At 37.7% G+C, this 11,633-nt stretch overlaps 1 protein-coding gene across 3 annotated transcripts in view; it reads left to right on the top strand.

Moving 5' to 3' along the window:
- Positions 1-11,633, top strand: part of CDK17 (cyclin-dependent kinase 17) — a 92,863-nt gene that overhangs the window by 70,142 nt on the left and 11,088 nt on the right. For all 3 annotated transcript variants that reach the window (XM_010561904.1, XM_010561907.1, XM_010561905.1), the window contains 3 exons: positions 6,437-6,562; positions 10,517-10,573; positions 11,142-11,256. In XM_010561904.1, coding sequence (XP_010560206.1) covers positions 6,437-6,562; positions 10,517-10,573; positions 11,142-11,256 — 298 coding nt within the window. The remainder of the gene's footprint in view (positions 1-6,436; positions 6,563-10,516; positions 10,574-11,141; positions 11,257-11,633) is intronic.

The raw sequence follows: 11,633 nt of genomic DNA, 5'->3' as shown, positions 1-11,633 counted from the left end.
TTTTTTTTTTTTTTTGGAGGACATATTTGTTTACTTATAATGTTAAATTACTGAGCTCACAGGACCTGCAGAATTTGAGTTGAAACACCTGCCTCCTTTTCTTGTGCCCAAGCATAAGTAGTCGGTGGTAGACAGAACATCCCCATCAAGTTACAGCAACAGGGTTGGATGCTAGCCAGATGAAAGAAAAGGCTTGACAAAGTGTAGCTCTTCCCAGAGCATTTGCTGTAGCTAGTGTTTGAAATAGATGGTAAAGATAAGCACAAGTTGTGGTAGTTTATCTCCACAGAAAACAAAGTGATATTAGTGTCACAAGTGCTTAAATGTTTATCTGCCATCAAGCAGAGTAGGACAAATGTGATTGTCATTTCAGGCAAATTATAAAAATAGTATGCATTTCTCTGCCAGTAATACCAGTAATAAAGCAAGACTGAGAATAAGCATTGCACATAGGGATAGAAAATGTGTTTTTGAGTTGTAGAAGGAGGGGGAAAATGCCACAAGCATTCTGGTTACCCTAGCAAAGCAAATGCTGCCTGAATGTATTCTCCAGAATGTATTCTGGAACTGGATCAAAAAAGAGCTCATTAAGCAACATACAGTTAACTGTAGGCATTTGAGCATTTAACAGTACTGCGTTTACTGAACACTGATACATTTTGTTGTAAGTAGACCCTAAAGATAACCATAAAAGAATCAAACTAGAAAATGTTATGAATTGACAAGAGCTTTTTCATAAATCAGACCTCATTTGGAAAAATAAATCTTAAGTGACATACAAGAAAATACTATAATTTTAATTTTCTAAAAGATAGTTTCTTTAACCTGAAGTACTTTGTTGTCCCTGAAAGCTAAGGTTTTGCATTCCAGTAATCCTTTGCTTGTTAAGAGTGACAAAGGAATGCACCCAGATTCCCTCTGCATAGTTGAGGGTCTGTGTACACCACTTATACAGGTTATGTTTAAAAAAGGATACGTAAGATAACATAGGGAGTTACTCTAATTTACTACCTTTAGAAAAATGAAACAAAAATTTAAGATATTCATAAAGGGGTGCAAAATTAATTAGTGTTAAAAATGGACATGAAACTCTGTAGTTTTGACAAGCTCAAAATCTTAAGTATCAAAAATTAAAGAATGTAGGGAAAATTCAGTCCTGCCCTTAATTTTACTTGCTTCCTTTAAACAGCATTGTAGCGGGATCTTGTAACAGCCTGCGTTTTTAACAGCCTGCTAATAGTTTCCATTATAAAAGGTTTCTTGGTTTTAGTCATTTTCCTTGGTTTAAGGGGTTTTTTTCTTTTCTTTTTTTCTGAGAAATGCTAACACGTCATTAGATTCACTTGGCCATTGAAATTAGCGTGGACAAAGTCCTCTGTCCAGAGTGTGTCGTTTTCATTGTTTCACGGAATTCCACAGAGGTTTTAAGAGAATTAGAAATTCTTAAAAAATCGCTGTTTCCTACTGTGGCTTGCACTCCAGCCTGGCGTCGCGCCGAGACAGCAGCAAGCCGCGGGGTTCGGAAGAGCAGGTTTTGCGACTGCTAAAGCGGCAAGAGCGAGACTGCAGCGGGCTGGTCGCACCAGCAGCACGAGGGAGCGGAGATGGCAGCCACGTCTAGACCCAAACGCAACGCTGGGCTTCGCACGCTAAGGCCAGCCGGGAAACGGGTTGCTTCCCCCGGGCTCGACGGCCGACCCCAACTGGCCAAAAGGGCTATTCCGTACCATCTGACGTGGTGCTCGGCGGTAGAAGCTGGGGGGAAAGAACGAAGAAGAAGAAGCGGGGACGTTTGTGGCTGTGGCATCCTTCCGTCGCTGGGCTGGGAGCGGGCTTGGCTCTTCGCCGGGATCAGCCCGCAGCGGGGGAGCGAGTCTCTTGCTGCCGTCGGCTGAACGGGTTTGCTTACGTGTCGGCAGGCTGCCTGGTCTTCAACGCTCAAAATGGGTCGGTGTGTGGTAGGGTTCTTGCTTTTCTTTTTAACGTCGTCTCAGTTAAATCAACTGTGTTTTTCAACTGTATCAAACTCGGGTAATTTTAGTTTCCAGTTTTTTCTGTTTAGCCACTAGGAAATGTTGCGCTTATTTCTCTCATGCACATCTCATCAGTCCCCTTTCGTGTTGCTGTATAGCATTTAATTACGATTGCTTTCTTTTCCCAAGAGGTGGTTGCTTCAGTTACTGCAAAAACTGGGAGGAATTGAGGTGGTACAGGCAAACAAAACATAGTAATTTCTGTCTTTTAGGTATTTGGGCTTGCAGTCTAAGTGACTTCCTTGAATTTTGCCTATTTTAAGTAGTTAGGTAAAGGATAATTATAATACAAAGAAGACTTTATATATGTGACTTTATATATCTAACTTTATATATAATCTTTCAAATATTGGTGTTATAAAAGGCTTCTGACTAGTAGGTAACAATTTTAATATATAGTTTTAAAAAAGAAGTCTTGGCTTAATTGACATTTCAACACAGCCAAATATGCGTGAGTATTGCAAGTACAGTAGTAGTGTAGATCGTTAGGAGGAAAGAATCTATAAAGTACCTGCTGCAGTTTCCATGAAATCATTATGTTTTCCTCTCAGAAAAGAAACTTTCTTCAGCCCTAAGGAAATGGATAGTGTTTTGGTTTTATTTACAACATGACAAAAATTTAGGCATCTACATTAGCACTAAATACATATTTTTTGAGGGGAAAAGAGAGAGTGATTACTGTCAGGTATTGTCCATTATATTACGAATGTAAGTAGAGAAATTATATTAAAAACAGATGCTACAATCCTGAAAAAAATTTGCTCCCTACTTTTCCCCTTGGGTTGTGTTGTGGGTTTGGGAGGGGGGTGGTTTGTGGGGTTTGTTTTTTGGGTTTTTTTTTTAAGACAGACGTTGGAGTGAGGGGGGGAAGCTTGTTGTTGTTGTATAATTGAAGTAGACTATTGTTTGTGGGTTTTTTCCTGAAATGGGAATAGATTTTGGCCTTTGCATCAGTACGTAGTTACTTCAGACAGTATCTGTATTATGCGCTGTGGAGCACCAAATGTAAGTTTACAGCTTAAGCTCAGTTTAGAGCTGAGGATGTCACATGGATCTCTGAAGTAAGTCACGGGGGGGTTGTAATTGCCTCTTGCAAAAATAGCATAGGCAGGGCTTTTGAGAATGAAGGAAGGGGATTACAACCAGCTCCCATTATAATATTTTCTGGTACCTAAAATATTGTTATCTCCAGTTTTTACAGTAGCTGGACTCCAGAGTAATGAATCCTTAGTAGCTGTAAAGCATCTTAGACTTGTTTTGTTTCTCTTCCTCTCCATTTCAAAGAGGTACATGTTTATCGATGGCACACGCTGTGGACAGTTAATGGCATAATTTTCAAATTGCCATCACAGCTTAAAGGTTGGTTTTGCTTCCTCCTTCCTACATACCCATCAAATTCGTACTCTCGGAAATGCTTCTTCGAGGCTGTGGAGCTAGGTGTGAAGCACCACTTTGGCTGCCCCAAGGATGAGTGCTGTGGGAGGAGAGAACATAGAGATGGAGAGCTTTGGGGTATAATCGACAGTATTTCATAAAGCCTTTGAGTTGTAGTCCATGATTTCAGTATACCTATAAACAGACTCTGTTAAAATACTTACTGTGAAACAAGCACTATGGGACAATAAGGAGAGAGCACTACAGCAGGTTTCAATGCTGTAGAGTTAATAGATAGGAGTAGGAGAAAGCTATTTTGCCACGGGGTATGAGGATAATGATGATATCTACTGCGTTCAGGAAGTTATATTGAAAAGCTCAGCCCGGTGCTCTTTTTTTCTGCTGACTTGGAATTTGTCTAATTTCTGCTTTATTTTATGTTCTTGAGCAACAGGAGAAAGAAAGTCAGGAAATTGCCCTGCTGTAGATGTGGGATTACAATAGGAAGGTGGGGTAGAGGCTGGTCCTCTTCCTGCCATCCCCGTCTTGTTCCAGCAGTTCCATGGTTTCCTGCTGCAGGGAGATGATCCAGCTGCTTTCTTTAAAGCAACATGGAGCTCTTTCCTTTGTGCTCATCTGTTTTGATGAGCTACCTGAATTTTCTGAAGAATGCAATAAATTATAGGGTGACTTTATCTATTTATTTTTAATAATCTGAAGCCCTCTTCAGTAGGGGAGAAAATTTTGCTTTTCAGATGACTCTAACCTCACTGAATTTGAGTTGCCTGTTACAAAAATGGCATTAGCAGGGCCTGTCAAAAAGAACAAAAATTCTTTAGTGGAAAATACTGTTTTTCTGTAGGGATTATTGCTAGCTCCTGTTATAATTAATTAGCTCCTCCAGTCTCCCAGAAACCACACGGGCAGTTTTAAAATTGCCAATGTTTTGCAAAATCTGAAATACCAAAGTTGAAAATTAGTAAAGAAATTGGAAGCTGCCAAAACTAAGGAATCCTTTTGTTTTCTTTTAATTGAACTTCAAAATGTTGGTCAAAACTGCCATTATGTGAACAGTACTTCTTTTGTTTAAAGACAATTTAGAAATTCTGCACAAAATAAGAAATACAGACACTGATTTTTCCACTTAGGCAAAGAAGCTGATGTTGTGCAGCAGTGTAGAAGCTAACAGACTTTGTGCTCTGTACCTAAGGAGGTGTGAGGAGCAAAAGGAAAACAGGGTCAGCTGCCAGAAGTTAAAGCTTTGTTGGCATCTCTCCAAAAATTTCCGCCTGTATCCAGTGGCTGTAGTGAATATCGTATGGAGATCAGTCATCTGGGGGATGTATATTAGCACTTCAGTCCTACCTGAAATTCAACTAATTGCCAAATTACTTTTTTTTTTTAATACATATTTTTAACTGATATTTATTTGCTCAGCTGTTGCTCCAGATGCATGTACGGATCATGCATACGCATGGTTCAAATACATTATCAACACTGAAAACTTAGCAAGTTGTCCACCAAGATCTCAAGTCCTGAAAAGTGTAATGATCCAGTTCTTTGGCAGCCTACGCCAATTTAGCTGCCGGCTTCCCGGGCTTGCCCTGCTGCTTCTCTTGCCCTGTGTTCAGGCTGTGAGCTTGTCTGACCTTACACTGAACCTGTTTGGAGCACAAAGCTGGCAGGAAGCTCTGTACTTCGCCTGGGATAGTTTCTCGATGATTTAGCGTGCTGAAATAGTTCAAAGCTGCTGCAAAGGCACGAGTAGAAACACATGGCCAAGCCCGAGGGGAACCAAATGGGGATGAAGCTGCCAGCGCTCAGGTTAGCTTGGGATGCCCAGAATTCAAAGCTGGAGGTGATGGGTGAGATAGAAGAGGGTGACGTCAGGAAGAGCTTACTGCCCTCAGGTCAGTATTGATTACATCTGAGGTCCACCAGCAGAAATCTGGAGTGTCCCTCTTCTGCTGGAGAGAAGTGTGAAAACGGTGGCGGTTTCAGAGATGTCCTCTTAACTTCAGGGTAGAATCTGTGGGGGTGAACTGTGTAGTTTGATGCTGAGCATGATTTTCTTTACTTGGATAGACTACCTTTACTGAAAAAAGAGTTCCTGCTGTTTTGGAAATTACTTCCCGTTTTTTGGTGAGTCTGGATATGTTGCCCCTTCATCTCTGTGGTGGTGACTGGCCACTTAAAGATAATATCTGATATTTCATTTTCTGGCACATTTTATTTTAAAGCCAAACTAAAAATTTAAAAAATGGTAAAAATGTGCAGTTGTCCCCCCAAAAAAAATCTTTTCTTTTTTTTTTTTTTTCTCCCCACAGTTGCTGAAAGGGGAAGTAATATTGTTTCCCCCTTATATTGGAAATAATACATGTTGTTGGAAAAACTTCTTGGTGAAAAACAGAATCTGATGTAGGGGAAACTGCTTTTACATAATGGCACTTTGGTTTTCTAAAGATCCTGTAGTAAAGAGTTTGAAATAGAAAAATGTATTAACATTTGTAATAGTTCAGCTCTAATAATGAAGTGATTCTGTTTTGTAAGGCTGGAAAAAGGGAAATTGAAGCAAGTTTATAACTTTTAGTAGTCAGAGAAGGAGAGGATGATGTATTTTGAATCGTGAAGATCTCTTGTTATTCTAAGGTAATTACTATATGAAAAGAAACGTATTTACCAGCCTCTGAATTCTCAGTGTCTGGTATTCCAGGCATGTGTAAGTATTCAAGTAAACTGAATACATTTATCCACAATGTAATTAATTGCATTTTAATATTTCGTTCCTTTTGTTAGAGTAATGATTTTGTAAAGCAATTACTATATTTAACCTAAGCAATTTGAACTATTATTAGAAGAGAATATGCCTTTAAAACAATTTCTGTGAGATTACTTATTTTTTGTTCATATAAATATTTCAGTTTTAAATAGTAACACTGTAAAAACAGTAACACTACAAGTATTAAAAGATGTTACAGGAAATTCTGAATTATACTTGACCCTTCTCTTTTTAACGTTATTTACTGCAGGATTTGAACAAGCGCTTGTCCCTGCCTGCTGACATCAGGATACCCGATGGCTATCTTGAAAAGTTGCAGATTAACAGCCCGCCGTTTGATCAGCCAATGAGTCGACGTTCTCGTAGAGCATCACTAGTAAGTGTAATGCATCTGCCTTGCTAAACCAACCTCTCGGATCTTCAGATTCCATTTAATGCAGATGTCTGTATACCATAGGTATGATTTAGCTTCATTTATACCTTGGCCTTTATATCCTGAACTTCAGTGTGCACCTGTCAAAATCCACTAAAGAATTTCACCCTTTCTTTCACTTTTCTTCTGCAAACTTGGCCATGTCATTTCTCAGTGAAGGTCTTGACCCATTGAAATCAGTGGCTAAACTCAACTCCCAAAGTGCCTACTTAAATCCTTTGGCTTTTTAGAGCAGCAATGATCTGTTTGAGCAAATTGGCCCCATAGTCTTAGGTCAAGGCTGGGGCTCTCATGTGATATAGTAGGAAGGCCCTAAAGCAGCATAATATGAAGACAGGTCCTCCTCACTGTTCTTTTTGTATGTGATAACAAATTTTCCTTCTCAAAATTGCTGTTGAGATGATAGTTGGGTTTGGTTTTTGGTTTTGTTTTTTTTTTAAAGCATATGTGAATTCCTAAGAGAATGAATGAATAAATTCACATATTCCTTTTTACATTATTGGGTTATTTTAAAAACAGCCTTTTCCTTGGACAAGGTGGAATGAGGATTCCTGTACTGTAATTATAAATGCTAGAAATCTTGGATACTCATATAAAATATGCACATCCCTGAAATAGTCCAAAAACCCATTATTGTCTTATTTTTACAGAAATTGCTACATTTCAATCTTAATTTGCTCTATTAGCTTTCTTAATCAAGGTCTTAAAGAATTGCTAGGCCATTACTGACTTCCTGAGCAAATGAATTGGTGAGAAATTCTTTACAGAGAAAAACTGGATAGGTTTATGAAATCCACTTTGTTCTTTGTTTTCTTGATTTAATGGCTCTTTTGCTGAAAAATAAATATGAAAGTACATGTAGTGAATTAATTTTATTAACTGTGAAATACCTTTTGTTTTATTCTTTGTGAATTAACAATGTCTATAATAAAGCAATGGTTGAGTTTCATCATGTATTTTTCCCCTGAAAAAATCAATTTAGTGTGCTAGACTAAAGCTGTGATCTGCATGTTGCCTTTTACAAGAACAGTATTAAAAGAAGAAAAAGATTGGATCAAAGCACTGGAAGTAATAATAACGTAGCAAGCTTAAATATTTGTGCCAGAATTTTGTAGCTCATTAACCACGTAGTTACTGATGTAGCACTGAACTGAGGAATAGACTTCCCCAAACCCTCTCTTTTCAGACGCTGGTGAAGTCCTTTTGCAGTAGAACCTTTTTGGTGGAATACAGTATTTGAGTGCTGGGGGGATTTTCCTGTATATCTAAATCCCCTTGCTCATTTTACGTTGAGCCCTGAGAGCAGCTGAAGTTCTGTCCTCTTTACCTTCTAGAAAACAGACAGAAAAACAGTGCCCTCTAATGAATATGGTGTGTGTATGGAATCAGCTTCCTGTGACAAGGTTGTTTTGTTTTGCCTTTTAAGCCCTGAAAGTGTTTTTAAAAGTCCAAAATGAAACCTGTGAGCGGTGCGGTGGTATGCAGGCATACATCTGCTGCATTGTCCTTTCATGATTTCAGAGTAACCTTTAAAAAAAAAGAAATTCAAGGACTCATTATTCTGAGATTGTCATTGAAAGCTTTCTAGCAGACTGTTAATTACAATATATGAATATTGTGCTCTGCTTCAAAGGCATGTCTCTTTTCAAGGCTTAGTAGGAACTGAAGGAAGAAGGCTATAAAAAGTATCAAGTGAGGACTTGTTCTACTTTAGGTCTGGTGGTTTTCTTTGAAATACAAGAAAAAAATTAGCTTTTACGGTAATTGTATTTTGTGTGTACGTGTGCAGTTTTGCATGCACAGTAGCATAGGTGTAACTCTTTTATGCACCAGCCATTAGAAGTAAGAGACCATAAATATGGTGCATCAGTATCTCTGTATAAGTCAAGATACAGATGTGTATTGCAGAAAAAAATTAAGTAGTTCAGAAATTATTTTGAAGGAAAAACGAAATTGATCTTACCTTGAGGAATGTAAAAATTAGTTTTTCTTATGAGTGGTAGGCAGCCAAAATGTGATTAAAAAATTAAACACATTGAAAGGCAGGTCATGAAGAATATCTGTCCTCTGTATGTAGGAAATATTGTATGATTTTATTGTCTAAAGAAGATACTGAGTTTATTAGTCTTGATGAACAACAACGACGTTTCTTAGAAATCAGACTTTTAAGTTGTATTCCAGACCATCTGGCAATAACAAGGCCCATGGCTATGAGTTCTCCTTTGGTTTCTCCTGTAAACTAAGCAGCCTATCTTCTTAATTCTCTAATCTAATACTCACTTCAAGATATGTTTGTTTAAGTAGGCCAAAATGCACTTTGGAAGCATAATATTTATTTTACTAACATTGTATCTATATCAGTGGTATGCTTAAAATCTCACTGGAGTTATAAGAGTTGTCAAATATCAACTTTGCTTGTATTTCGGCATAAACAGCTTGGTTTCAACAAGCTCCTAAACATGCTTCATGCTACAGTATCCTTATGCAGTTTTAAAACATTTCAATTCTAACACTAAATTAATAAAGCAGAGTTACTCTTAATACTATGTTAACATCATGATGTGCCTGTTTTTTCTTTTAGGTATGTTAAATTGTTTACAGACAAGATCTTACACTTACTTCAGATGTGTTTTCATGCATGTGTTCTGAAAATTAAGTATTAATCCAACTGTTCTTAGTATACCTTCATATTATATTGTTGCCAAACTGAATACAGTCAGCAGTGTTTATGTTAGACTGTGTTACCATGAAATAACATACAATTTTAATATCCATCAGATTTTAGGAGCAAATCAACATGTTCTGACTTGTGGACATAGGTGCTGAAGCCAGTCTGGGGACACAGTATTGTTTCTTAGGAAGAAAGAGCAAGTGGAGAGCTATTTTGGAAGTGGAAGGATGTGGTGATGGTAGGGAGGACAACCTGGCTTTTTGGTCTTAGTGTATGTTCAGTTGTCAGTAAAGCAAAACCCCATGAAGCTTATGGATTTGGGGGTTTGACAGGATACAGGCTATACGCACTTTGTAAATTGGTTTACAAGTTGACGTGTTTTACATGTCTACTTACAGCATTCTTTACGCTGTAAGAACAATATAAAGCTTTGCTGGAATTGACAGTGGTCTTACATAAAAATAACTGTAAGAGATAACTGTATTCAATATGAGAGTAGCAGTGGATTTGAACAGGAAAAGAGTAATGATCTTGCAGTCTTCAGAAAACAGTGTTAGGTAGGCAGGCAAACCCTCCTGGCTTGCATTGCAGAGCCAAGTTGGTGGCGAAAAAAAGAGAAGGTGAATAGGTTCAAGTAAAATACACAAAAACTTGAAGTTATGAGCCACGAAATGTAAATTGTTGAGACAAAGCCGAGGCTTGTGGAGGACTGATGTTTAGGGATTTTACTGGCAGAGTTTTAGACTGAAAAGCATTGAGAGGTCAGAATGGGAGAGGAAACCTGGAGCTGAGATGTTGAACGTAGCAAATAAGTTGTTTAGAAAGAAGCAGCAGCATGTGGTTATGCTGAGCAAGAGAAAGGATGGAATAGTTTGAGATTACTTCTGTGCTTTAAGCTGTAACAACCTCATTAGCAGTGATCAGATCAGAAGAGTGGAGAAGACCTAAGTAGGAGGTAGGGTCAAGTGGGGTTTTGGGCCGAGTGTAACTCAGTACATAGTCCTTCCAGGACACACAGTAGGCTGGTGAACAAGCTGAGCATTAGGCTTGGATGCTGGGACGCATTTATATCATAATATGCTAAATTGTTCTTAAAATGGCAGAATTGTGTGGTGTTTGGTCAAGTACTACCAGGTATTTTTCTGAAACAAAGTTTAGCTTGCTGATTAAATGATGTATAAAGTATTGAGTCTTAGTGATTGATTTTCCATTTCTTTTCATTGCAGTCAGAAATTGGATTTGGAAAAATGGAAACCTATATCAAATTAGAAAAGCTTGGAGAGGTATGTGTAGCTTTCTTTTGAAATGATTACTGCTTTGATGATAATGTCTTATGTAAAATTTTATATAACTGTTAACTGAAAATCTCCATATCCCTCAAAATACCCATTGAATTTATCTTTTCAGTAAACCAAACATATTCATCATGTGTAACAATGTCAGCACCACACAAATGATCTATGCATATAGAATAAGCAAAACATAACTGCAGCGCAGTGTAGAGATACCTGAGCTAGTTTTAATCAAATAGAGACTTGCAAAAGGGTAAATGATCCCAGCAGTGAACAGTACGCTACCTGATCTGACTTCTTCGGTAGCCATATGGTGTATAGCTTTCCGTGTAATTTTCAGAGCTGTTAAGTATACACATCCCTGGTGTCTTCTGTGTGTTCAGACCTGTGCTTACAAAATATTTTTGTAGTTTTACATATATCAAAAGAAGACAACGTAAAAACTATTCATATCCAAAATGAAACCTTTTAGAACCTTAGAAGTTTATATTTTCTTTTTTAACTTATCACTAAATGAGGGAACAATTTGTAAGAGTTTTCTTCTTTTTCCATTTTGTAGGGTACTTACGCAACAGTGTATAAGGGGAGAAGTAAATTGACAGAGAACCTGGTAGCTCTGAAAGAAATCCGCCTGGAACATGAAGAGGGAGCACCATGCACTGCCATAAGAGAAGGTGATAGCTTTTTTTTTTTTTTTTACTACTTAGAATTTCACATACTTCTAGGGGTTTTTTTGACAAAAGTACTGTTGGTACATGGAAAAACGTAGGCTGCATGGGAGAGTAATGAAATTGGTATTAGTTTTGATGAGGAAAATTTTAGTCTAGACATATTAAGAGTTAGTGTTTCAAATTTATTTACTTTATGGTGGGTGGTTGTGTTCTCAAATGCAGTGTTATAAATGGATGATTTCATATTGGATTATTAATAGTGAGTAATTTTCAGGGATTCAGAATACGTTTTAACAAATGACTACTTCTGTCTGAAATATATAATTTAGGAAATATTTACAGTTTGTTACTCCAATGTCTGTTTGGTGTTTTGATTAAAT

Source organism: Haliaeetus leucocephalus, unplaced genomic scaffold (assembly GCF_000737465.1).
Source record: "Haliaeetus leucocephalus isolate CR32 unplaced genomic scaffold, Haliaeetus_leucocephalus-4.0 Scaffold151, whole genome shotgun sequence".
Lineage (NCBI taxonomy): Eukaryota > Metazoa > Chordata > Aves > Accipitriformes > Accipitridae > Haliaeetus > Haliaeetus leucocephalus.
This window is presented reverse-complemented; position numbering and strand designations above follow the sequence as displayed.